The 27,945-nt window shown below is 43.6% G+C and overlaps 3 protein-coding genes across 3 annotated transcripts; 1 reads left to right on the top strand and 2 right to left on the bottom strand.

Annotated features, from left to right (window-relative positions):
* Positions 1–508: 508 nt before the first annotated feature.
* Positions 509–2,665, bottom strand: LOC308408672 (uncharacterized protein). The gene is made up of 2 exons (XM_080901039.1): positions 2,402–2,665; positions 509–1,450 (listed from the first exon to the last, which is right to left on the bottom strand). Exons 1-2 carry the CDS (start codon positions 2,568–2,570, stop codon positions 780–782), a joined length of 840 nt encoding a protein of 279 aa, XP_080757165.1. The 5' UTR covers positions 2,571–2,665; the 3' UTR covers positions 509–779.
* A 1,209-nt stretch (positions 2,666–3,874) lies between these two features.
* On the bottom strand, positions 3,875–16,720 carry sh3bgrl (SH3 domain binding glutamate-rich protein like). The gene is made up of 4 exons (XM_080900197.1): positions 16,439–16,720; positions 8,047–8,232; positions 5,159–5,239; positions 3,875–4,778 (listed from the first exon to the last, which is right to left on the bottom strand). The coding sequence occupies exons 1-4, from the start codon at positions 16,481–16,483 to the stop codon at positions 4,740–4,742; spliced, it is 351 nt and encodes a 116-aa protein (XP_080756323.1). The 5' UTR covers positions 16,484–16,720; the 3' UTR covers positions 3,875–4,739.
* A 956-nt stretch (positions 16,721–17,676) lies between these two features.
* Positions 17,677–21,163, top strand: LOC308408103 (uncharacterized protein). Its single transcript, XM_080900196.1, has 6 exons — positions 17,677–17,830; positions 18,787–18,819; positions 18,997–19,026; positions 19,678–19,725; positions 19,817–19,936; positions 20,053–21,163. The coding sequence occupies exons 1-6, from the start codon at positions 17,816–17,818 to the stop codon at positions 20,098–20,100; spliced, it is 294 nt and encodes a 97-aa protein (XP_080756322.1). The 5' UTR covers positions 17,677–17,815; the 3' UTR covers positions 20,101–21,163.
* The last annotated feature ends 6,782 nt before the right edge of the window (positions 21,164–27,945 follow it).

Genomic DNA, 27,945 nt, shown 5'->3' with positions numbered 1-27,945 from the left:
TAAAGCCTATTCTCTAAACTTAACAAGGTAACATCTTTCTCAGGACTACAGGAAGAACCTGCTTTCTCCTATTCCTTTATCTGCCAGCGGAGATCAAACTAGGTGATGTGTATACACCCGTGGAAATCATCATGGAAACCTAATCAGACACGTTTGCATAGAACTGGTCGATAACATGTAAAGTTTGTGCTTGTGTTAAAGGGGGGCCTTGTCGGTGGGGTTGTGTTTAATCTCTGTTGCTAACATGCCAGCATTATCACCTTTTTCTCCTGACCTCTATTAGATATCAGGCAGTCCGAAGGCTTTTTGTAATCACACTTGAATCAGTTATTTGGTAGCAAAAACCTTTGCACACCATATTTTTTCATAGCGCACATAAATGTCAATATCCAGCCTTCTGCTGTAAGTAGATGGGTACAAGATGGCTTTACAGGTGTTGGTAAAAAGCAACAGATTAATAAAACGCAGTTGTAAACAACCACAAGCTGATACTTTGTTATATCTTGCTTTATTATAAATCAAACACTTAACACATTCCCAACTATAAGTCAGTAAAATACATTTGAATGTATAACAAGTAGCTCCCCGGTGGTGTAATACTCAAATCTAACAGAAGATGGCATATGAAAGCAACTAAGTTTCAGGCATCTTAAGCAAGAGAGCAAGGCTTTGTATAAAAATAGCACTGATATAGTGGATACAATTGTGTGTGTGTAAACTCGGGTGTGAAGCACTGAAGCAAAGTCGTCTAGGTCACAATATTTAAAGCTTTTGCAGGATCATTGCGGATGAGGATTTTCCGCCTCTGAAATCCTCAACACTGGGGAGCTGAAGTTGGAGGAGCAGGGCACTAAGTTATGGGTGTTCAGATAACTAATTTTACTGCTGCTGTCTTCTGTGCTTTCTTCCATGCATCCCAGTAATGAGTCTGGCCCCTCTGACTGGCTGCTAGGCTGCGGCGGGGGCACCAGGCCGTGCAGGAGGCTGTTCCCCAGGTGGGAGTTGCACCGAGCTAAGTTCTCAGTTAGATGCTGCATGTACACCTCCTCCAGCTGTTTCTCCAGCAGCCCGTTCAGCACCGAGTTAGACATGGGCTCTAGCCCCGATCCAGGCAGATCCAGGCTGATGTTCACACTGTCCCCCATTGCTAGATAACCCTGGTCTGGTATGGATGGTACTGAATTCTGTGGCTCTTGCTGGGCTGTGCTTGGACAAACTTGAGAGATGGGAGACTGGATGCAGAAATCATGCTGGCTGACAGCAGTTCTCAGTAGATTGTGTGTGATGCGGCCTGAGTCAGCCACCTGCAGGTCTGGATACTGTTCCAGCAAGCTACAGTCTTCTATGTAAAGGGGGTACAGGTCAGTAGGGATTGAGAGGGCTACAGGTCTCTGAGGCACCACTTTGAGAATCTGGGGTTGGCTGGAGTTTAGATCTTCCTCTATGATCCCTGATTACAGAAGAGAAACTGGTTACAAGCTTGCTTACAATTTTTTCCCCAATATGAAACCAGATAAAGGACAAATGATTATTTACAAATGGATTGCTTCTTATTAGCTATATTTAATTATTTAATACAGCTGTTAAATTATTTAACCAAACTACAATATGGGTATTATTAGTTTTAGATTCAACAAGTTTTTACCTTTAAAATATCATAAATCCACTGTCACCTGTACCACACTTTATTCTATTACGTTCAAAAAAAGGTTATAATAGTTAAATAAAAAGAGAATAAAAATCACACCTTTGAACAAAAAAAAACTCGAAATGAAGTGATTTTGTGAAGAAAAATAACTAAAATAAAATAAAACAAAAAGTATAGAGAATATATTCATAGTTTGTTAGTTTGCTAAAATTTGATCAAAACTTGCCTGACGATTCTTTGACGGAAACATTTTGGGTTTTTACAAGACTGTGAGTTCACTGCTTTCAGAAGGTTCTGTGTTTTTCGTGTAGTTTCTGTACTGCTTTTCCTAAATCTAACCTCTGACATCTGCCCTCCATACAATAAGAATTCACGAAGACTAAAACTAACACAAACTAACCTAAAACTAAACATGTTCAAACTATAAATAAATAACCAGAATGAGCAAACTCTGCCTGGAAATGAACCAAAACTTAACTGAATTAAGAGAAAAAGCTTTTTGTTGTGAGGCGTTAGTTCTATCAACTGCACCACCAACCATTTTAAACCAGCGACTGTTGATGTGTGTGTGTTGGTAAGTTTGCATTTAACAAAAAGAGGAAGCTTGTTAGTTAGAGGGAACTAGACTGCAGCAGGATACAAAGTTACTGCATAAACCCCACTGCAGAATAACTGTCTGTCACACTAATATGGGACAGTTGTTCCAACATGTTTTGTTGTTTGTAATCGCAAAAAAGGCTTCTTTTTTTTTACCTGCTTCTGCTGAATGCACCCCTGGGACTGCAGAGCTCGAGTCAGAGCGAGCACAGTTGGATGGATCAGCACAATGACCACTTGTCTGCAATCTCCTTTGCTTGGAATTGGAGGCAAACTTTCTCTCCTCCCTGTACACCAGCAGTCTGAGAAAACCTTCAGCCAACATGCCCGCCTAGTAACTGGCCTTCTTTTTCCTCTGCCTCTTTTGCTTCTTCGGTCACTTGCATGCACTAATGGCACTGCGTGACTGTAAGTGCGGTTATAAAGATCTCCAGTCTGGTTTCACTTCTGCATATAAGAACTGCCCCCTCCACCTTCCCGCCCCGGCACTTCCTTTATTTAATCTATAACCAAAAATCTGAGTTAAAAAAATGAGAACAGCTCATTTTTACATAACAGGATAAGTTAACATCGTCAGGTTGAGGAGCAGGTGGTATCCTGCTCCGTTACTTAAGCAAAGGAAAAGTTCAGTTCAAGTAACAGTCATTCATTCAAAGTCAGAGAATAATTATATTTAAAGTCTGTGGAAAAGTTTATATAACGTGGAGTTTAGTGGCTAATAACCTCAGAATCAGACCCAATTCAAAGAGTAACAATCAAAATAACTCTGCTGTGATAAACGAGGTAGGCTGTTTTAGTTTGAAAAACAGCAGTCTGATACAATTTCGTTTCGTTTTCCTTGAAACAGTTATGTAACTGACATCATATGAGATGTTTATATGGGAAATCTTTTCTTTTGGTTCTATTGATCATATAACCATCCACAAACCTTAAGAAACCTCGAAAGGAAGGTTTACGCATCTCACCTTAGGACTCCTGTCCTTACCACTAAGTTGGTGAGAGAATACACGGTGCCTTACAGAACTTAAAGCACTTTTGAAATGCAGTTTTTGTCTTTATGTGTTATTCAAATGATAATCAGCTCCAGAGGTTTCACATTCTGAATTTCATTAGTACTTTTAGTGGCTTCAAGTCTTCTGGGTAGGTTCTGTTAAAGTGAACACCTATCTGAGATAGGACCTATTTGTGCTATTACAGTCAAATTTAATCAATGTCTATTCTTACATTTCACAGCTGTTGAGGCTGGTGGTAACGCGCAGAGCTTTAGAATAGGTTACATGCGCTTTTCCTGATTGGGAGAGTTTTATTTTGAAGGTCCACTGACAACTCCTGGGACTCTTTGGTCCTGACATGTGGTGTAAAGTGTTTGACCAGCGTGAGTTTGCCAGTCTGACACAGTTTGGAGGGCCACAGTAAAGTGTCTGAATACTTGTTATTATTTAGTTACTTCAGATTGAGATTTTGAATAGAATTTTAGAGAAGCGACACATATCAGTCTCCTGGATGTAGATGGATTAAAACAGTGCATTTGTTTAAAACTACATTTACGAAACAGTTACGTGTTCTGAATACTTTCTGAGATGACTGACACACGCTAAAGTAAAACAAAAACAGACACGTCAAGTCAAGTCAAGTCAACTTACAATTATTTATTGTACATAAAAAATGAACAGCACGGGGCGAGGAGGCAGAGCTCGTTTCAAAATCGGCTGACTGTTTTAAGAGTCATTCTTTTTGTCTGTGTGTCATTGCCGTTTTATTCCGAGGAGCGATTGTACCAGTTTACGTAAGTCAGGGATTTACCAACACCATGTTAAAAAAATTTATTCTAATAGGAACAAGAACTTCCCCCAAAACAAAACAAAAAAAGCACCAAAATTGCATGTATTGTCATTTCTGTTAAGCAAATATCATCTTGTAGAAAAAGGGTTTGCTAATAAAACAGTTTTAAGACGACAGAAAGTAACTATAAACTCAGCGGGTGGGACTGTAAGAGAAAACCGTTACTGGATCACACAATTTGGCTGAAAAATTTAAGACTTCTACTGATTAAACCTCTAAAAAACAATAATATTCATGTTTACAGTCAAAGGTTGGATGATGTTGTTTGTGGCCAACAGTGAATCTGTCTTTGTATATTTCACTGGGTCTGATGATGTCGTCCCAATCGGGTAGTCACACATTCACGGTAATGCTCTGATTGACATGTCATTGGGCCAATAGGACTATCAGGCTGAGATTAACGGGAGGAAGCTGAGCTGTTTTAGATGCCCTTAATAGTCTGCTTTAGCACCTCCTTTCAACTACAGCTAGCAAGGCACGGCTGAACGCAGATTTATGAAACAGAAACGTCATGAGAAAAAGTACATCGAAACCTTCATTATATTTATAAGCTGAGCAAGGTGTTGCTTCTATTCCCCCCCCGGGTCTAGGCAAGGCTGGGTCCAGATGTAGGTTAGGCCTGAGGTGTCAGGACGGGAACGATGGGAAGCTGCTACTGCTGTGCTCCTTTCTTCGCTTGAGCCTCGGCCTCCTGGAGAGAAAAAAAACAGAGAGGGAAGGGACAGAGTGTGTTATATTAAAATGGAGGATACTGGTTAATATATCCCTTGCCACAGCTCAGAGGAAAACCCCCTCTGTCTCCATGGTAACTGGCACACCTCCCTGCAGTCCCCTTTGTGGCCGAGAGGAGGCGCCAGCGAGCGAGAGAGCCTGCAAAACCGATAGGAGGCCTGCTGTGGTGGATATCATGAACAGATGTATTATGTAATGTGTGTTTTCTTTATGGAAATTAAAGTGCGAAGACGAGTGTATATTTAGGATTGTTTTACAGGAAATGTGGCTGAGGGTGTAGGAATGCACTTCTCAGGAGGGACAGTCACCCAGCATGTGTTACTGTGTCCGTGAGCTTACCTTAGAGCCCGGAGGAGCGGTCAGACCCAGAAATGCGTACACGGCGTTTTCCTCCCTGGCGTCAAAGAAGGCCTCGTAGTTCTGCGAAGCAGGAAGAAACACAAACAGAGAGGTTTAAGGCCGATCAATCAGAAGATCCGGCTCTCCTGAAGCTGAACGCTGATAATTTGAAACAGCCTCTGAGCGTGTGCGGCCTGAGGCAACAATCTGGGCGGCTGTGAGAAACAGTTGAGGTTGTGTTATCTGTCCAAGGACAGACCTCGGCAGTCAGTGTGATAGGAGGGCATTGTCTTTTGAGAATGCAGCGCAGGGTAAACAAGCTAACACGTTCAGCCCGTCTAGGGTTTAGCCGTCTCGCACATTCCTGATCCCTCGCTCCTTCTCTGACCCTTTGTCTTCTTCCTCTTTCTCCACCAGGGCACAAAACTGATTTTTCAAAAGAGCTCTACAGCTGCGAGCATCCCTGTCGTCTTTGTCTGTGACATTCAATACAGCCCATGCTGCAAGTGCACCTTCACTTTGAGCCACCCATTAGCAGCACAGGATGATGCCACAGTGCACGCATGCTAAAGGACCCAAGTGTTTACAAAGGGAGTAAACGAACATCTGCTAACACAGTGCATCAGGTTTGTGTAGTGTTTGGTAGAGTATGTCTGATCAGCACAGCTGCCAAACTGATTCCTGAATAGAAAAAAATGAATGGGGAAGTAAACAGAGGAAAGCAGAATTCATGTGTCACATTTTAAGACTTAATGCCTACAATTGTTTTGTTTTTTTAAATTGTGCGATTAGTGTATTTATACAGCCATTGCAAGAAAACTTCTTAAAGTCTTAAAGTCAGTCTGGATATAGCTCCTCCTATAGACTGGTTGATGTCATGCATTGGTTTGTGGACTTCTCAAATAAGAGGTGGATGACTAAGAAATCACTATATATGCTTTTTCACTAGAAGTGAGGCAAATCGCAGGCCTGTGACCTGGTGACTCAATTACATTTTTGTAGAGGATACAAATTTTGGTGACTGTTAAGTTACGTATGGACTCTGTATTATGACTGAACATAAAAATAAACGCAAACAGAACATAGCCTTACATCTGCAGGGTCATGAGGAATATGAAAAGAATTTGGATCTATAATAAATGTTTGTTTTTTTTAACACATACAGATGCTAATAATCAGTGTCTGAGTGATGATGTTCAACAAAGTTTTGTTCAGATTGGCCTGTTTGTTAAGGAGGATATACGTACATATATATACCCTGATCAAGCATAACATTCTGACCGCCTGTCTATTATTGGGTTGGTCCCCCTTTCGCTCCCAATACAGCTCTGACCCGCGGAGGCATGGACTCCACTAGACCCCTGAAGGTGTGCTGTGGTATCTGGCACCAAATTAGCAACAGATACTTTCACTCCTGTAGTTGAGAGGTGGGATCTCCATGTATCATTGTTTGTCCAGCACGTTCCACAGATGCTCGACTTTGGAGGCCAAGTCAACACCTCAAACTCATTGTTGTGCTTCTCAAACCATTCCTGAACTATTTCTGCTTTGTGGCAGAACACGTTAATGGTCTGCAACAGTGGTAGGTGGTACGGGTCAAAGTAGCATCTAAATTAATGGCAGGACTGAACCCTGCAGAACAATATCTAAAGCATTGCACTGCTTCCTCTAGCTTGCCTTCTTCCCATAGGGCATCCTAGTGTCAGGTATTTCCCTGGTAAGCGATGCACACAGACAACTGGCCTTCAATGTGACCAGGCCACCTTCTTCCATTGCTCCATGGTCCAGTTCTGATGCTCACGTCCCCATTGTTGGTGGACAGCAGTCAGCATGGGCAGCCAGATTGGATTGGACTACACAAGCCAGTCTTCACTTCCCACATGCATCAGTGATCCTTGGCCGCTCATGACTCTGTCAGTGGTTCATCACTGGCCTGGAACATCCCACAAGAGCTGCAGTTTAAGAGATGCTCTGTCCCAGTCGTCTAACCATCAACATTTGGTTCTTGTCAAACTCTCTCAAATCCTTTCACTTGTCCATTTTTCCTACTTCTAACATGAACTTTGAGGACAAAATGTTCTCTTGTTCCCTCATACATCCCAACCACTAACAGGTGTCATGATGAAGAGATAATCAGTGTGATTCACTTAACATGTTAGCAGCCTTGAGTTTTGCCTGATACATGCATACACACATTTACTACGTTAAAAATGAAACCATACCTTAAAAGACACCCTGATTTGTCACCAGTTTTACTATAAATCATTTACAAAAATGGCCACGATGTTGCAAGCAGTCAGGTTTAAAACTGAACATAAACTCAGCAGGAGAGCATTTATTAGGCTATAGATCAAATGACAAGTACGGTAAACAAGCTCCCCCTATTGCCCATTAGAAAGTAAATTAAAGGTAGTTTGCATTAGTTTATTCTTTCAGACCCAGGGGTTATGTCCATTGTTTATTTACCGTCCGTAGGGGCAGCAGAACAGTGACATATTGAGACCTTACGTGTTTTGTATCAGCTTTAGTCTCCAAAAACTCTGTTTCCACTTTTAAAAAAACTAGCTGTCTTGTAAGTTGCTAGATTCCCCACTGTGTTCACCAGCTATTTGCTGACTATGTTTGGCAGCTCTGCGGTGCTGGGAAGGGAGTGTACGGAGTGTATTTTTATTAAAGCCTTTTCACTGAGCACAGCAGCTACTGAAAGAACAGTGAAGCTGCAGTCTATAAACCCAAAACAAAGGGATAAATGACGCCTGTACACTCTGTATACTTGAGGTCAACTTTTAATCAGGTGGTCTTGAAGACATGAGCTTTATTATCACAACAGTAGCTGCTTAGATGATCGCATGCAAATAATTTCATGTGTGTGCACGTGCATGTCTTACCCCGCAATATTTGGTTTCATTAAATATCTGTGGGGGGAGCGGGTTCCCCGTGGCAGGCCTGGATTCCTCTGGGACATTCTCCCTCATCCACTTCCTGTTAGCCTCGTTGGCTGCGATGTCACACTCCTCGAACTCGATCTTATTGGCCGCCAGGAAGCCCATCACATCCTGCTGCTGCTTTTTAATCTGTGTGCGGGTGGATGAGAAAAGATGGTAGAGGGGGAAGTTGTCGGTTAAACATGACTCAGCCGTATGAGGAAACACAAGAGCCTCAGTTCATCATGCTGTCATGAGTCTGTTTTAGAAATAAGGAGACTTTTTCTCTCCTGTGAGAACTACAGAGATCACTGACTCTCTGTTACTAAGTTACCACTCTGCTAGTAAGTAAAGGAAGTGGGAACATGGGAAAGGCTAAGCAGGCACAGATTATACTTCATCTGTATCAAAAAACACACCATACAGTGAAGAAGCCTGCAGACACCAGTAATTCCCCACATTATCAGAGGAAATGTTTAAAATAAAAGCATCTCAAAATTAGTCAAAGGCTGCACTGTTTTTCTCACTGTCTGGGATTTTATGCAAATGCGATTGATTTCGACAGGAGGATATCCTGCTGCACTGGAAAAAGCACTAAATTAAACATTAACACATTTGTCATTTGTCACACTTCTAAAATAGTCTATCCGGCTTGTTGCAAAGCAACATTTTTATCTAAGGGGATGCAGCTCTACAACTAACAAGGAAATAAAGGTCTATCAAGGTTGCCACGGTGATATCTTGCAAGGTTTCATCTCTTTACAAAGAAGCCTAAATGCATCCTGCTGACAGATGAAGAAGAAGCTACAGTCTGCATAAAAGTGAGTGTTTAACTTTGTTTTCTTCCTCCTTCTGTGTCTTTCTGTGTGTGTGTGTGCGTGTGTGAGAAGTTGTGGTCCAATGAGCTCTCAGTGGGTGTGTTTAAGAGGGAGGATGGCCCTACAAGGCCAGACGGAAACATTAGCTCCTCTGGGACTTGAGAGGAGGTAACTGGTCAAACACGAGCCAAATAAGGCCTGCTGAATGGAGACACACACACACACAGAGACACACATTCAGTCTTAGCGGCACACACACACCAAAAGTAAACCAACTTCACCACGAAAACACATAATAAGGATCGATGTATCATCTTTGTGCCAGACCTGACGCCCCTGTGCGAGGGTTCCTCCCAGCTTTATGGCATGCAGATGAGACAGGTGGATTATTTAATAGCTGTTGAAACTTCACTAAGGCATGGAGGACAGTGCTCTGTGATCAGCCAGGCTGCAATCTGAATCATGGCAGTTTCACTCCAAAGGGCAAAGTCCTAAAACCAGCTCTCAATGTCTATCCACCTGCCCCGAAAAGCAATGCAACATAAAGCAACCGAGCAGAAACCTCAAAGGCTTTTTAATAGACTCTGTGTCTCCTAACGTGCATGTTTTGCACAATCACAGGAGATTATTTGAATCTCAAAATGCTACAACGACAAGTTAAGCATAAGGTTTCTCATACTTTGGTCTGTTTTCTGCTTCACTTTGGTGCACTCAGGCCATTGGTCCAACAGGGCTACATTGTACCGCTGCCAAGCAAAATTAATTTGTAGGACAAACTGGCCACATGCCATCTGCACCGTAACTCTAATTGAGCAGTGGGAGCTCCCAGCTCCGGGCCTCTGAAATGCTCCCTCATGTCTTGAGTCCCGAATTGAGCGCCTGGTGAAAGAAAACTGGCTGTCCTTGGATTTGGGTGTGGTAATAAACAAACACTTACTTCTTATCCATTTCTTCAGAATGCTTTTATATCATTCCTTCTTCTCAAGAAGAAGATAATCATCTAATCATCTTCTTCTTCTTAAGAAGAAGAACACAAAAAGAAGTGTGAGGCAGGCCAGTATGTGCCTTACAGCAGAGACCTGCAAGTGTGAGGTTTCATTTCCATAAACTATGCTTCTCTTGCATCGAGTCCAAGCATGCAAATTAATACTGGTATTTAGCTGAACATAATGCAAAAACCAAAAAGGGTGCGCTAATGTCAGAGTTGCTTCTTTTGCATAGATGCTGATCAGCATTAGCTGTGTTACTCTATCTAATCCAGGCGTTCGTGGTACTAACCCAATGATTCCTAATCAATCAAGCGGTCCTTTTAACATTTCCAGCAGTTGGATGTTCAGTCATAGATTAACATTCAGTTATTGAATGTCTTGCACAATTGGTAAGCAGTTTTCCTTCAGGCCAGACTGTTTAAATATCTTCACCATCAAAGTAAGCTTAACTTACTTAAGTAGTCTGGCTTACAATCAAATTAAGCCAGCTGAACATCAACATGTTAGCGGTGTCACTGTGAGAAAGATAGCACCCTGATGTCAGTGTTTAGCTCAAGGTGCTGTGCAGCACTCACTTAGCGCCGTGTCTCCTGTGTCGAGTCACTCGCACACAATTACTTACTGCTGACTACCTACACTGATTTCATCTGGGTTAGGAGAGAGGAGCCTGAAACAAACACTTCAAATCACTGATAACTACCATCATAGCACTTACTTGGCACAGTAATTAAATTTGATCACACCCACGCTGACGGACACACCCATGGAATGACTCAGGCAATTCCACATTAGCTTACTATACTAGGATGTCCGAAACCTTGATAAACAACTCCAGTAGGACAACTCCAGGGATTTATTAGAATATGAAAATATATCAAACTATGCTTTTGAAGTCATAGCAGACATTGCCGGATAGCTTGCCTGAGCTTTAAAGTCAGGAACACTTGTTTAATATAGTTTAAATTTCTTAATTATTACTTGGTTAAAATTAAACGAGACCATTGTTACCCACCGACTATCTGCTCTTAAAAGTTGCCATGCTAAGCACAAACCAGTATGTCTAAAAAGATACATACAGTCATGTAAAAAAGAAAGTTTTCACAATAGTCTATGCAGTCCTGTGAGCTCAAGGTGAACTCAGTGACCGCAAGGTACCCGGTCCAAATCATCAACCTTCTACCACCGTTGTTGACGGTTGCTACAAGGTGTTTGTGCTGATATGCTGTGTTTGTTTTACGCCAACATCTAAACTTTGATTTCTCTGTCCAAAGGACATTGTTCCAGAAGTCTTGCAGTTTGTTCAGATGCATCTTTGCAAACCCGAGGCATGCTCCCATGTTCTTTTCTGCTGCCAACACCTTCCAAACAGGCCATACTTGTTGAGTCTTTTTCTAATTGTACTCAATGAACTTTAACGTTTAACATGCTATCTGAGGCCTGCAGACTGAGAGCTCTTGGGTTTTTGCAGTTTCTTTGAGCATCGCAAACTCTGACCTTAGGGTGAATTTACTGGGACGTCCATTCCTGGGAAGATTGTGGCACTCTTCCAAACCACAAAAACTGCCACAACATCTGCTTTCCTATAGGTGCTCACACTTTAATCAAGTGCATTTGGTTATCATCGCCTGGCTGCTACTTGCCATCTTATTTTCTTTGGAACCAGTAAGGGTGTACTGACTTTTTCCAAGTACTTCATAGTCTTTTGAAACTTTCTTTTGCCTGTACTAAAGTTACAGATTGAAGTACAGATTAAGTTTATTATTAATTAAAAGAACAACTAGTTTTTGGTAGTAAGTTCAGCGGAACTTACTGTATATCGTTACATGAATGATTATTGTTGACTGACTAGAATCTGAGTTGAATACAGTTGAAGGAGGTGGAATCTGCACCACGTGAACTTTGGTTTACATGCCTTATCATCATGTGAGAGAGTTATGGCAGGACAATCCACATCCAGACATGATCAATCCCAGAAAAGGTCAGAACTCTGGCATTAACAGCTGCCAGACAATGACAAGAATTGATTGGATGGACCGTATCCACAACACTGGCTTAGATCAATATGGTGGACACTAATTGAATACCCCATCTGATTAAGGGCTGGGTTCAGCTCATGTTAATTTCAATAAGACAGGAAAGAAAACATGTTTAAAACGTCAGTTGCTCTTCACAGATAAGGCAAATAGCCTTTCATATTCCCCGGAAGCCCAACATTTGAATATGGGAAAGAAACCACTCTTTGCGCCAAGAGGAAACATGAATCAACCCCTGCCCTGTATGCTCATAAGGGATAAACGTTTGTCTTGATTAGATCACGTCTGATTTCAGCTGAAAACAGTTGCTTACTGGAAAAGTACCAAAAGCAGTAGCCTCCACCCAGTCCTGTACTCAGTCAGCATTACAATATAGTTACAAAAGAGCCTTACACTGTTGCTCTGGCTGAATTCCCATACTGCTGCCTGGAGGTGAAACAGCAACAAAATTAGCTGATATAGAAACGAACTGTAGCACCAGCCCAAATCACGTCTGACCTATAAACCTTAACATCAAATCCACAATAGGGAAAAGCATGATAAGGCTGACATTCTGAGGGCGAAAGTCCTGGGCATAGAGAGTTACACTGCATGTCCACAGCATCTCAGGTTATTACAGATTCACAGAGCATTTATTGTGACAATAAGGAAATTGTAAAACAGTGTGGCTGCAGTTCAGGCATGGAAATGAGGGAGGAAATGTGCCGTGGTGCTGGCCAGTGCCTTTGGCTCGTTAGACATTTGCAGTTTAAGTCGACCTTGTGGTCTATGGTCTAGATATACTGTTGTAGGTGCATATGTGCATTGGCATATGTGTATTTAAGGAAAAAAAGATTCTAGTTTGTTAGGCAAACTTGGCCTCGCTCAAAACCAGGCGCAGTTGAGATACCCGGTGGCATTCTATAAAAGATATTTTACATACAAATACAACATCAGAAATTTGGGTTATGTTTTAAAGAGCCATTAGCAACAGGATTGAAAACATCCCTAGAGAACTTACACGAAAGCACAATATTATATATCTAAGTGATTGAAATGCTCTGCTTCACATTACTAGGTGGAAATACAATAATGTCAGCTCACATTGTGATACCCTCCTTCATACTGTATAACTAGCTCAGACCAAAGTCAAGCAGCAACCTCCAGGGATAAAAACTGAAACCGATGTGGGAAAGTGCCAAAAACACCAGTTCATCAAACGGCCACTTGGCAATATATTGCACACAGCTTCTTGCACTGGCACAAAATATGGCTGTTTTTATAAAAGCGTGCAGGCACTGTTAACAGATTCCACTGTTAATGTTACTCACTAGTCGCTCCTGGAGGTAGTGCTGATAATACTGAGTCCTCGTAGTATTGTACCTTGAGTTAGTCTACGATTGTAGCCACTAAACATGGGTGTTTCTCCCTGTGAGACACATCCATACTGTCTATAGCTGTGTCTTTCTCTTTTAGCACTCAAAACCAAAACATGGCCACTTGTGGCTTCAAAAAACCAAGATGCTTTTTGGCTATAATGCCATCTTAAAGCTTCAAAATGGGACTTCACGAACTCAACATCACAATGCAAATGTCTCCTGGGGAAAGGTTTTATGTTCAGATGGGATAAATATTGAGCTGTTTGGCTACAATGACAAGAGGTGTGTTGCAGGAGTAAAGGTGTACCAACTGTCAAGCATGGTGGTGGTAGCATTATGCTCGACAGTTGGTACACTATTGTTAGGTTTGAAAGGCTAGCATTATGCTCTTGTTAATGAAGAAGGAGGACTACCTCCAAATTCTTTAACTTCATTTTAAATCAACTGATAAAGTGTTGAAAGTTACTCAGAGAGTTGCGTTCCAACAGGACAATGATCCAAACACTGGTTTTGGAATGGATAACACATGCTAGCAATTAGCTTCTGTAATGGCCTTCCCAAAGCCCCGACCTCAACCCTATTTAATATTTTGGGACTATGATTAAAAGCCAGGCCTGTGCAAACAAACCAACTAGATTAAATGAACTCTACCAATTCTGCCAAGAAGAATGGTCAGATATCGATCCAGAATTATGCCCGACGCTTGTTGATACCAAAAGTGCCTGATCAAGGTGAGTGTATATGTATATACTTGCGCCTGTATGTAAACTTGGCAAGTTGTGTATATCAGAGAAAACCTGAAACGATTTCAAACTTTTGTACCAAGTTTATGTTTTTGGATATAGGAAATCTGAAAAAAATAAGATGTCATGCATGACCATGGTGGATGTATCTGAACTTCTAATTACAACTGTATACATTTACCATCTCCTACCAGAATACTCACATTGTGTATTTATTTCTTATATGTATTTCTTTAGTGTAAAGTGATCTATTTTTTAGATCTATTTCTTTTCTGATAGTTTTATTTTTATAGAGCTATGTTTTTTAATGTTTTGGGGACATGGTAATTTCCCAATTTTGGGGATAAAGTATTTCCTCATCATATTCTTCTGGAATTTTATTGTTGTTCCCTTTTTTCCATTTTTTTCTGTCAGAAAAAAACCTGTTTTTTCCAAGTGGCAGCAACGTATGCAACTGGAGTTTGTGGCATTTTGCTAAATCATATTTTGAGGAACAGTACTGTTGACATAACTCACCTCAGTTCTTTTTTTCATTACCATACTGTAGCCTTTTCTAACTGGAATCTGTCTATTGACACATACTGTAAATCTGATGTTGTGCTCTTCTATGACAAACTAATACTGAAGCTCAATCAAATAACAGTACTTTGTTTTTGACCTTTGACTCTTGTACGGATCAGCTTTCACATGAAATCAATCAGCCCCAAAAGCTAACACAATGCTCGAACACAAAGAAGAACTTAATGTCTTGGAAAACAAAACCATCTATCTGGATGATGCTGACTGTTGTAGTTTGTCAAGTGCTGAACCTCATATAGCCCTCTGGCTAACTTCACACAGTCTGCTGCTCTGACCTGCATTCAGTTTCCTCTGTGGAACAAAAAACACTTGAAATATTATTTTTTTTAAATACTCCTACTTATCTCCCTGTTTTTGGATGTTCCTCTCTGCACATTCTTATTTATACTCGAGTGCTTAATGTAGTATCAGATGGGGCTGGGTAGAGGAATGTGATGACACTGTTTTGTAGACACGGACGCAAAAAAGCAAGCTTAGTTGCGACAGAGGCTTTTCGCCACGATTTCCCGCTCAGCAGCCTGCTCATGCTAATGTGCGAAGAGAGATTTTAAATATTGTGTAATTCAGACATTCAGTAAATGCTTTAATAATCTACAATAGTGCATCTGCTAAAATAAAAATCAAAGGGAATGAGTTAAACATGGTAAGAACAAACAAAATGAACTCTAACGCTGCTGCTCTGCTGACTATGAAAACAGTGCAAAAGCTCGTACGCCTCTTCTAGAGGACTTAACCAAAAACAAATCAATGAGAGGTAATGCACTTTCCCAGACAGACTCCAGGACGCTGATGGCATCGCTGGCTCTAAACTCACTCCACTCTGACTCTACAGGAAGCTCCTGTGCTCTAAAGCCTGCTGCTGAGCCTGTGCAAATGTCATTTACTGTCAGGGCAATAAAGTCACTCAGAGCAGTCCAACTGAAAGGAGGCTCTGTTTGATTATTTCCTGTATGTGAGCTGTGAAAACAAACGGCTGGCGGAAGGAAAATCGCCCTACAGGTGATCTAAAGCACAAGGGTACAACAAGTGACTATAAAGTTGGACACTTTTATCAAAGGAATCTTTAAAGGTTCTTTTTTTGGGAGCATTTCTCCTGATAAAATTTGCACGTTTACAGTTTTGAGACTTTGCAGACACCAGGCGCGATGCTAAATGCAATGTTTTCATCGCATCTGATGTTGACTAGTTGTAGGATACAGTGTGCAAGAACTCAATGTTTAATGCGCTTCTGCATGCTCGTGTTTATGTTGATCCAGAAGTCTTAAACCCTACTTCAGGGCTGCAGCTGCTTGTCTAAAAGGGGGGCCCTGGAGAATTGCATCACCATCATTCCTCTGCACTCTGGAAGAAACTGGCAAGTCTGGAGCTAAAAGAATGTCCTCTCTACTGAAGGAAAACAAGAGTCCTGCTCTGGCATCAGGTGACACTGCACATCGTTTTAAGTTCATCTATTGATTTTTTTATTTTCTGCATGTCTTTCCTGTTCACAGTCTAGTTTCAGCTGAAAAACCCAATAAACTGCCACTCCAGGAAGCACTGTGACAAACCGCAGCTGAGAGAGACAGACGCCCGCTCGCTCCTCAAACTTCCTCCCTGCCCCTTTCTCTGTGCACGAAGTTAAAAGAAAATCAAGGAGAGACTCGAGCTGCGTTCAAAGTGTGGTGGACGGCAGAGCTGCATGCTTACTGATGAGTCAGGCCACCCCGCGCAGTGAGAGGATGACAGCCCGGTGGACATCAGTTAAGTAGAATAAAAAAGTTCGGCCTGGCTGCTGCATATACACCCCCCAATCACCTCGTACGCACACAAGCCACACGCAATCACCCCGAATCTTACCGAAGTGGATCCAGAGGACGATGCTATGTACACTTTGATCACCATCTTATCTCCCTGATGCTGTTGTCACAAAAGTCCGGCGGGCTGAGCTGGTCGGCTGCTTGCTCTGCTGCTCGCAGACACTGTGCAGGTGGGCGGCTGAGCAGCGAGACACAAAGGAGAAAAAACTACAGCAACAAACTTCCGAGGCTGAAATAACGTACCAGTCTCTGGTAGACAGCGCAGACGATCTGCGCAAATGCTCCGGTCCTCAGCACTGGATGGAGCTTTGCATTCCTCCCCCGCCTCCACTCTGCCTCCCCGCCCCTTCTAGCCTCTCTCTCTCTCTCCGTTTGTGTGTGTGTGTGGAGCTGAAAAGCACACACTCTCAGACTGGTACACGCACAGAGAGGTGGCCTGTCAAGATGGCAACGGGGTTATACTGCCTGAATATTTCAGCATCGACCTCCCCCTCCACAGCATCACCACCACCCCTCCTCACCCCTTTGTCTGTAAGCCAGACACTGGCTATTGTTCGGCGCACAATGCACGTGTGCACGGTTACAGGTGTCCCGGCACTACGTGTGAACGAGGAGGCAGGTTAATGTGATAGAAAATAAAAATCTGATTTGATTTTTTTTTTTTTTGGAGAGTGTGTGTGTGACAGCACAGCCTGTGGAAGCGCCGTCTTCAGAGCAGGCGCTTTATTATTAGCCGGGCTTCGTGGGCCCCCTGCAGGCGTCTGGAGAAGTCGACGCGAGGCCTTTTTCCCCCCTGAAACGAATTTAAGGAAAGCCGACTGACAAAAAAAGTGTCGGAGAGGAGGAGGGGGAGGAGTGGGCGCCATATTGGACTGAAACTCGAAGTGAATCTATGGTTAAATCTCCCCCGCTGACTTCTGCAGAGGCGAGCCTGTGCTTTAATAAGAGCCAGCGAGGATGCCTGGCTCGCACTGGGGGCATGTTGCCTACCGCCGGGGCCTGTATGAACCATGCATGCGGCTCCCTCTCTCACACACACACACACACACACTAACACGGCTCACTCGTGTGAAGGCAAACATGTCCTCGAACGCGAGCCTTTTCCCCCTTCTTTGCAGGCTTCCTCCCATCTCCCTCTGCAAGAACAAGCCATTCGCGGCAGACCCCTCAACATCACCGGCTCCAAAATTCCAAGTGTTCTGCAGCCCCCAATGGCGTCACCCGATTGGCCGAGGGCCTATCAATCATGCCTTTAGCCGCACCCCTCCCCCCATTCAACCACTCGCCTCTCTGTTCCAGTGTGTTTACTACACTGCCGAGCATAAGGGAGACACTCGTCTTCACATGCACTGATCCCACAGAGAAAAAAAAAACAGTTTTTAGTTGTATTTGTAAGGAAACCCTCCAAGAGATCAACATGCCCAAGAGAAAGGTACGTATTACGAAAATAGCAAAAATACTTTGAGGCGGATAGCAGCCATTAATGCAATGAAAACGATTGTGAAGACATCCCTCTGAGACATTACTTAATTATAACGCAACGGATAGCGGTTATTTTTCGCTGGTAATTTTTTGCCTGTTTTCTAGATATAATCTGCATTTTTTTTGTGTTAGAGCGAATATTTTCCTGCTCGGACACGGCCTTTAAAACGCCTTTTTCGTGTGCGAGCCGCTGTCCTTTGGGGAGTCAGAAGTCTCTCTCGGTCTCCATGCAGTTAAAGCACAAGCAGCAGCCATGCTTTGCAGCTCTTGTCCACCTTCGTCGCCCGACCTACCGAGAACAAACGCTTCGCTTATCGCCGTTCGGGCTCCAAACCGGCCCGAAGTGGCGCCAGAAAATGCCTTAGTGGCTTTACTTTGCATTTTGACCGCGAAAACAAACATTCGCCGTCGCGTTTCGATAAAATTATATATTTTCTCTCTTTGTTCGCGGTCCCAAATGGCTGCGATGGCGTTTCCCTGCCGCCCGGTGGCGCCTGTGAGCCCGCTAAACATGGTCCCTCCCCCTTCTCAGAGACTCCCGCGCCAGCTTTCAAATCTCAGCTCCATGCACTGAATGAGAGAAAGAGATGGGGGGGCGTGGAAGGGGAAAGCAAGGCCTGGACCCTCGAAATATGGCCTCAGAGACCCGCATGACTCTGCTCTCACAGTCTCCGTCGGAATCCAGGCGTGGAGCCGGCATTTCTGGCCTGTAAATCGCTTAAACCCACCTGTATTTGAAATGAACTTTGCTTTTCACCTGAAACTGAAAAGTTTTTTCAGCACCTCTATGACCAATCCTAATATGTGTCCAGGTCGCACAGCATCTGTTCGCTGTTGATATAAACAGCAGCTAAGCTCTTATTTTTTCCAGTCACTCATTTAAAGCTGTTGTGTTGTGTTTTTCAGGCACACGGAGCAGAGGCAGGAGAAAAGGAGGAGGTAAGCAAGGAAACGGCGAGCTGCACCTCTCGCACGCCATTTAAATTCAGATTTTAATCAGCACGTGAAAGATTAAAAGGGAAAATAAAAATTTTAGATTAAATACCTGTGTGTCTGTGCTTCCTGCTTGTCAAAATAAAAGCCTCGCATTAACAACAACCTCTTGTCATGTTTCAGCCCCAGAGGAGATCAGCTCGGTTATCGGCGGTAAGATGGCACACACTTTTCCACGCTCACCGACATCACCTGATGAGAATGGACACGTAAAAAACCCAAACAAAGCAGAGCGGCTAAAAGTGTAGCACATGCAGATATTTAAATTGAGTGTGCATAGGGGCGCATAGGAGCAAGAACTGCGTTTTCCAGCAAAGCAAAACTTTTCAACAAGTTGTTTTTGCATAACAAAACATAGCAGTGACTTGAGAACAGTTATATAGTGCATTAAAATTACTACAAATGTCTCAGATATACTTTAATTTGCCTAAATTCACAATTAAAGCAAGATTAATGAACATTACAGTGAGTTAAAACAGCCAAAATCAACCTCAAAGATGTGTTCACATGTATCTACATGTAATACTAACTAAAAGCCAATAGCTGGCATAATCGACCCCCAGTATTGACTGTGGGGTTTTTTTTTCTTAATGAAGCAAATTATTGGCACGCTGTGTCTTTATTGAAAGAAGTTTCTTTTCAGGAACATTTTAGGGGTTTAAAGATGTCTTTCATGCACCAAAGTCCTCATGAACATTCAGAAGTACTGGGAAAAAACAGGCTCTAAACTATCATAGATACTCCTGTAGTGCTGCTGTATTCAAGCGTAGCAGTTTCCACATCGCTTTCCTCTTCTTTCCCCAGAAACCGGCCCCGCCCAAGCCGGAACCAAAGGTGAAGAAGGCGGCGAAGGTGAGAGGCTAAATGAAGTAGTATTCGAGGGTGGAGGGAGGGCGTTTGTAGATGCTCAGCATGCTCACTGCTTGTGTCTAAACCTGAACAGAAAGAAAAGGCTGTGAACGACAAGAAGGAGGACAAGAAGACCAAGAAGGCGAAGGAGAACGCCGAGGCAGAGGCGAACGAGGAAAACCACTCTGAGAACGGCGAGGCCAAGACCAACGAGGTGTGTGCGCAGGGGGACGCCCCTCCCCTTGGCCTTTTTGGACAACCCTGGTAATTTCACGATTTCACCAAAAACGAACAAAGTTTTAACTTCAGCCTTTCTGCTTCATCCCTTAGGTGGAGGCAGCTCCCGAGGAGGCCAAGGAGGAGGCCAAGTCCGAGTAGCACCACTGCCCAAACTCTCTCCTCCTCCATCTTCCACAGCCCCTTCCCCCCCACTCCACCCAAAAAACTACCCCAGCCAGTCCCATCCCACCCCCCCTCTAAGTCTCTCTCACATGGTTTCCCTCCAAGGCGTATTGTTAACAGAGGAATATTTTTATCAATGATTTTATAAGTATCCGTACAGATTTTTAGCACAAAAAAGCAAAGCTGATTATGGAGCGCCTTGCAGATTTGCAGTGGTCATATCAAAGTGTCTGCAAGCGAAATGAACACACTAAAATCTTTTTTAAATGGCATTTCATGATTGTTGAAGGCTTGTTTTTGGTGTAGAAAGCGTGTCCCTGCCGGATTGGCCATGTTGTGAGTTGTGTATTACTGTGGGTTTTTTTTGTTTGTTTGTTTCACTTCTAACTCCACAAAAATCAGACCTTTTCTTCCTCACCTCCTCCCCTTTCTCCCCCCCTTTTATCCACGTTTTTACTACAACGGTTCAGACATGTCGGTGTGGGCGATTCCTTTTAGACCTCTATAAACGTGCAGTGAGTCCCCTCCTCATTTTTTTTTTTTTCCATTTTTGTTTCTCTGCTTCTGTCTCATGGTGTTTTTTTTTTTTTTTTTTCTTTCATTGAAATTGTGTTTTGACGAAGAAGAAGAAAAAAAAGATACAAAACGAAAAACTACTAGCGTGTTGTCCATAAGAAAGAGGAAGACGAACATGTGAAACATTCCGGAGAACGGCGACTGCCTCCGATCCGTCTCCTTAGACGACCCTGCGTGTATAAAAGAAAAGAGGAAAAAAATTCTAAAAAAAACAACAAAACAAAACAGCTCCCGCTCCATCCACGCTGTCACGCCAGCTTTTCTAAACACTGTTTTTTGTTTTAGTTTTTTCTGGTTTGGTTCGGTTTTTTTGGTTTTTTAACAGCGATTGAATTTGGAATCCTTCTGTGACAAAAAAAAAGGAAAAAAAAAAAAGAAAAAAAACATATATGCAGGTGTCCGGTCCCTCTCTTATGTTCTGAAATTCTCTTAATAAAAAGAAGTCCTGGGAATTTTCCTCGAATCGGAGTGTCCAGTTTGCTTTCTTTGACGACAGAGTGGGATAAATAAAGGGAAATGAATGGGGGAAAATGGGTTGTGAGTCAAAACTCAAGCGTTTCGTAGGTAAAAGCAACCATGTGTTGTCTTTGAATTGAAATATAAAGCCTGCTTGCGTCTTTAAAGCATGCGATTTCCACTACTAACTGTGCTTAAGAGCCTCCCGGGATCTATCTGTACGCATAATCAAAAATGACTGCATTCATTTTTCTTTTTTAAACAAGAACATCCTTGCCACTTAGCAAAATCCAGTATTTCCTTCAAGAGAAGCTGCTGCAGGTTATAGATTCCACATTTCATCCGTCCTCCTTTCTCTGATTACACACTCAAGTCCACTTCATCCTCCAAACTTACTCGAGGCATGTTTGTTACAGCCCAGACTGCAAATATCTGTTGCAAAAGACTCTTTAAGGGAGGTCAGGTCAGCGAAAGGTCAGCCAGACCTTCATTGTTCATCCCACTGATCGATCCTTCTAAAATGCACCAGTGAGAGGACATCATACCCAGTAACTGAGCAAAGCCTTTAATAAAGTCATGCTTCTACATCCTCTCTGGCTCGCAGCCTTTACAAACCCAGAGAAAAAGGGCCTAGATGCAGACAGTTCCTAACTGCCCGCTTCTTCCTTCCCCTTTAGGGCTTAACACGCTCACGTTAAACCCTGGCGCGAGTGCTGTGACCCACATTCACCTCGACCCTGAAAGAAAGAAGAAGTTGCTGCTTTATTTCGTAACCTGCTTTAAAGAGAGCCCCGCATTTAGGTTGCACGTACAAAGCTTTCATGCATCGGTTCATGGCAAAGGCCTGGCAGGAGAATGGTGAAGAAGATGCTTGTAGTCTGCTGAGCAAACACGGTGTGAGTGGGCGACTCTGATGTGCACTTGCCTGCAGCACTGGGTGTGTGAGCGTGCACGCTTGCTGCGTTCTGTTGAGCCTCAAAGTCAACCGCTGCTGTGAGTTCAAGTATATGAAGACACATGCATGTGTGTGTGTGTTTGTAACAGCATTGTTTTCCAGGCTTGGACTGGGTGCAACAGCCTGCAGCAGCTCCTCTGGTTTAAGCTTCAGCTTTGTGTCTTCATGTGCTTCACTTATCTGTGAATCACTGCACAATATGACGCTCGATTTTAATTTGTATTTATTTATTTTGTTTAGTTTTGGGTTATTTCCCCCCTTCTCTTCCGCTATGCTGTGCAGCAGTCTCAGTCCCTCTGACCTGCATTGTCATGGCCGAGCACTGGGCTCCATTTTGTCGATGTCTTGCTGTGCGTTAAGCGTCGTTGCGCCTCGCCGCCACTAGATGTCAGTCTTGTCTCATATTTCATACCTTAAAAGAAACCAAAACAAAAAACGCTCTTTGCCCACGGCCTCATGTGGAGCTTTGATTAACCTTACATTTGATTAACTCATGCATTAAAAGGCGTTATTCTGTTTTTTATTATTAATTTACTATGAGAGATGACTCACACATTTCTTAATAGAGCAAAAAAAAAAAAAAAAGCATTTCAAAGGCCTCCTTACCTCCCTTCCCCTTCTTATTCACATCTCGCTTCGTTATGGCTTTTAATCCTCTTGTCATCAGCTGTTGTTTAATGCATTTACTTTTCAATCTAGTGTGACTTGAGCCGGGCCGGATAAAAGCACACGGTCGGGCCCAGGCGATTAATTCGCAGCCTCTGTGTGTGAGATCCGTCGATAAGTGAGGGAAACTAAAGGAAATACATTATTGATCAGACAGAAAGTTTCAGATCTCAGCCAGGGTGGTCTCTTTTTTATTGCTCACCACCTTCTTTCATCTGTGCACTCCTTGTGATATTCCTCAGCTCTTACACTCTCATTGATCCGTCCATTCAGCCCTCTGACTCGTTAACGGCTTTGATACCGAGACACACACAAACACGCGCAAACAAACCAAACATGCAGCCCTCTCTTAAGGCAATCGGGCATCAAAGTTCTAATGAGCCCCTACCGATATTGTTTTATCTTCTGCCTGTGTGTGCGTGCTGAGTGCTCTGGCTGAAATTGAATGTTTGTCTGCCTGCTTTATCTGTCTCTCGGCCCATCTGCCGGTCTGCCTGCTCATCCTCTTCTGTCTTTTCACTGTCTGGTCTGAGTAATCACAAGGCTGCTTTGCCCCCGCCGTGCATGAACCCCCCTCCACCGCCAGTGTTTACTCTCACTTTGTCCTTACTCCTGGCAGGCTTGTTGACTAAAATAGCCCCCACCCCCATTTTCCCCCTTTTATTTATTTATTTTTAAACATTTGCACAGCCTATTCTGTCATCCCACGCGTTTTCAGCTCCCGTCGTTTACCTCCCCCCTGTCCGCATCCCTCTGGTCAGGGACGGTGCATGTTTGCACACATCTTCCCCGCGTAGTTCGGTGTGTGTTACATGGAAGGAGATGGAGGGTGGGGTGCTCTCTGAGTAAAAAAGAATGAGGATGACCTTTTGCGAGGAAGTGATTTAAATGATGCCCTGTCGTCAGCAGGAAGAGCACTGTGTGAATGTGGATGAGCAATTGTTGTGGAAAGGACGTCACACTTTTTGCACACGCGTAAAGCTGGGGGACAGTGTGCGCGCGCGCGCGCACGCACGCACACACACACACACACACACACACACACACACACACACACACACACACACACACACACACACACACACAGGTTCAGGTTCACATTTTCAATGGAAAATGTCTGGCTGTCTTAAACAACTGTTTGTGTTCGACTGTCTTGTTTATCTGTACTCGATGGGGGTGGGATGTTCAGGAGTGAATGGGAAGACGCAGGAGGAGAAAGAGAGGAAGAGGAAACTAACGGGAGGTGAGGAAGAAGAGGGGAAGGGGAGAAGAGAGGAGAGGAAGTGTGCAGGGGAGAAGAGCTGGATGCAGATGGGGATCTATTCTCTCCGTGCACACAGACAAGATGGAAATGAGTGGGCGTCTGTGACGTCAATCAGTGAACACACACACACTCCCCTCCTCTTCCCCTCCTGTGTGTGTGTGTGTGTGTGTGTGTGTGTGTGTGTGTGTGTGTGGGACTGTTCCAGTCCCATGCTAATACATGCTTCACTGCAAACAGCAGCAGTCCTACGGATCACAGGCATAAACATCAGCACACACAAACACCATCTCCACACACACACACACACACACACACACACACACACACACACACACACACACACACACACACACACACACACACACACACACACACACACACACACACACACACACACACACACAGGCACATTCAGATATGCAGAACTGAGTTTCATCTCTGAGCGGCTCGCGGAGCGCAGGATCTCTGCTCTGTTGTTTACACAGAGAGAAAATCTTGTTTGGCGCCACAGATGGCATTTAAAGACACTCAGATCTTTACCAAAGTATAAAACATAAAAAAATTCTAATTTTAAAATTTCAATAAGAAACAAAAAACTGGCATATAAGCCGACTCCAGCGCACGCTTACAGCCACTCTTGTTTTTGTGCAGACCTAATGGAAAGTTGCTGTGCGTATGTAATGTGGAATTATCTTCCTTTTAATGGATGAAGGTTCCGCTGAATTCAGTCCCGGCCTCCGTAGACTTCTCGTGCCATCTTATCGCTGACTGAGGGAATCGAAACAAGAAAATATAAATTCTTCATGTATAACCAAGAATGTACACAATATCACACAAGACAGCATTAGGGGGTTGTTGGAAGAATGAAAAGAAGATGACTACAATTAAGGCATGCTATTGACGCACATAGATGGGTTATCTTGTTGAATGCTGGGTAACTGTACCCCACTGTTCATTTAAATGAGAGGGTGTGAAGAGTCTAAAAGGAATCCACCGCATCTTGTCTTGAACATGAAAAGAACTACTTTCTAAAAGCTGACATTTTTTGAAGGATTTGAGCACAGAAACTGAAATTCGTCAGTGAATGTCACAATACATCATCAGCTACATAGCAGCACTTGTGCTGCTGTATGAAGCAAAACACTTAGTAAACTCACAGCAGCCACCTGCATGTTTTTCTCAGTAAAATGGGCCCCTCCCACTGTCGTAAACCTCCCTTTCCGTCCGCCTGATTGATCACCTCTTATGTAAGCCAGTGTCTTTGCCACACAGCCACCATTAAGATCCATTATGCTGAATTTAGTTTGCATAATTAAAAAAAGAAGTAAGGTCTCGTTGACCCGCGGGTTCCTGAATAAATCTGATAACTAAGAGTGAAGTAGGCAGGCGGGAGGCACAGACAGCCGCTCAGTAAACATAATTGTCTGCCACTATATTCCACATCGGTGCACAATTTTCCACTACTTTAAGAGGAAGTTAAAGCCATCGTGGTGCGAGCTGAGCGTGAAAAACATCACAGATGGGTTGGCGCCGCTCGGAGAGAAAGAAAGTGATATGATCGACAGCTTTGATTCCTCAAGGTTTTCTGATTCAGGGCCCATGTAAGGCGTGCATTTGGCAAGTTCGCCTTTAAGAAATCATCCATCCATGTCACAGAGTCGTGACGACACAGACTTCTATCTAGAGAAATGAAAAAACTATTTTTGAAACACTCCACGCTGCCTGCCCAATTTTTGCTTTTAAGGATGAATTACCGGATAAAGTAAGAGCGCATCCGTTTCAGAGCGGGGGCGGCGCGTGTCTGTGTGTGGGGGGGGATTTGGGTGTGTGGGTGTGGTGGGTAGCATTAATGATGCAGCAGACACTTGTCTTTCTGGCTGCTTTACTTCTTTGAGTATTTATCTCTCCCCCCCCCCCCCTTCCCCCCCCATAATGTTCTCATGTATCCTCAGCTGGAAGAGGACTGAGTCACTGCAGCCATGGAAGCAGGTGGGTGGGTAGGAACACAGTGGATGGGAGGGCGAGGACATGGGTGTGGGATGTGGGGTAGTGGGGATGATGAAGAGGGAGGTTGTAGTGAATGAAAGAGAGAATATATGAATGGTGAATACTGTGTGTCCATTTTATTGCTCTGCACTGCTCAATCACTAAAAGACAAATTCTGTCTGCAAAGGCAAATAAAGCCGTCCCAACTGGTTTTGGACTCTTACAGTCGCTCGCAGGAGACTTTAAAGGGTAATCGAGAGAAAGGAGCAGAAAAATTAATTCATGGGAATATGATCGGGGGAGTGGGAGCAGGGGGAATACATTTGTCGGCAGCCTTAATTATCTTAATACACACTTCAGGCAGAGCTACATGTTTCATCCCTTAAGCCTCCGCTAACCCCAACTTGATGCTTTTCTTTTCTTTTCTTTTTTTACATTTTTTCCCCTGCAGAGGCTAAATGTGCCCACAAGCGATTCCAGATTTAACTCTGAGGTATAAAAAGATTAGGCAATGTGAGCATATCAAACTAGAACCCATATTGTGTTCATAAAATGGTGCTGAGAACATCATCTAACCAAATGTATTGGCCTGAGTGTGTGAGGGACAGAAAGAGACAAAGGCAGATGTGTGGGTGATGTTCTCTTTTTGTCTCACTGAGTTTGAAAATGTTTATTGAGGGTGGACGGGTGGGCAGACCATTAGGAAAATTGATGTGCATGCAGATGTGTGTGGACATGTGTGTGTGTGTTCCTGCTCTGACATCACTGCTGCCGTCACTGCAGCCACCTCACGGTGACTCCCTTGTGACTGAAGGCCTGACAACCTCCCACGCTCTCCCCATCAAACTCCCATGCTCCTGCTCCTCTCTTGCCTGGCTTCATCTATAAACCCACCCCCCTCCCACCTCACTCACTCCTCATCCCCTGCTTTCCGTCTCCTCCTCAGCTCCGTTTCTATATCCATACATCATCGCCGTCCACTAGCTTTTCACCTCACCCACCTTCTTTTCATTCTTCCTGTTTTTTTCCCATCTCTTTCTCCCCCTCATTTGGTGTGTGGGTCTTCCCTGTCTTCCGTCATGCTCTCTGCACCCACAGTGCTCCCTGTCTGTGTCTCTATGGAAACCCTGAGTGGACATGAGTAGCTCAGAGGTCTGTGAAACACTGATACAGACACTATTAGATCACATGCTCCCGTTTCCTCTCAGAAAGCCGCGTGCGTGTGCAAGCCCTACTGTGTGGGAATAGATGCTGCGTGACCATGGCAATACAGCCTCCTCGCAAGATACACCTCGTCTCCCCCTGTGCCAATGACCTATCAGTGGTGTGAAGTGGGAGGAAAGGATGGAATGAGGGAGTAAGGAGGGAGTCCTATTGTTTCATTATACTGTAAGTCTCTTCAATTACTAGCTGGGGAAAGGGACCACCTGATGCCGCCCCTGCACAAATATTTCCATCAGAAGAACACACACAAGGCTGTGTTACCATGGCTTCAGAGGACTCTTGACTTACAGTCATTTCTTAGAGACATACCTTAACCTTATCGCCTTACCTTAAAATATGTCCCCATCTTATTCTGTAGTGATTTAAATTGCTTTATGTCCTCATAAAGATGACAAGTCCCCATAAATATGACTATGTAAACAGATTTAGGACCCCGTAGTATCATAAATTCCAACCCATACAAACATACACACACACACCGTCTCCCTCCTCTCCTTTCTCCCCGATCACTCTCACACCTCATGAACCGTACTCTCCTCACATTTACACATTGTTGAGCCTGCTGTGTTGCGTAGCTCGTGCGTCATCTGTGTCCAAACACATCAGAAGGACAGGTGATTTGTGATAAGAGGCCTCGCACAGACAGAATTTTACAGCTCTGGGTCGCTCTCCTGGGCACCATCGTTATTTGTCG

This window comes from Rhamphochromis sp. 'chilingali', assembly GCF_963969265.1.
Source record: "Rhamphochromis sp. 'chilingali' genome assembly, chromosome: 13".
NCBI classification, from domain to species: Eukaryota; Metazoa; Chordata; class Actinopteri; order Cichliformes; family Cichlidae; genus Rhamphochromis; species Rhamphochromis sp. 'chilingali'.
The sequence above is the reverse complement of the archived record's forward strand: the minus strand, read 5'-3'. Positions and strand labels throughout refer to the sequence as shown.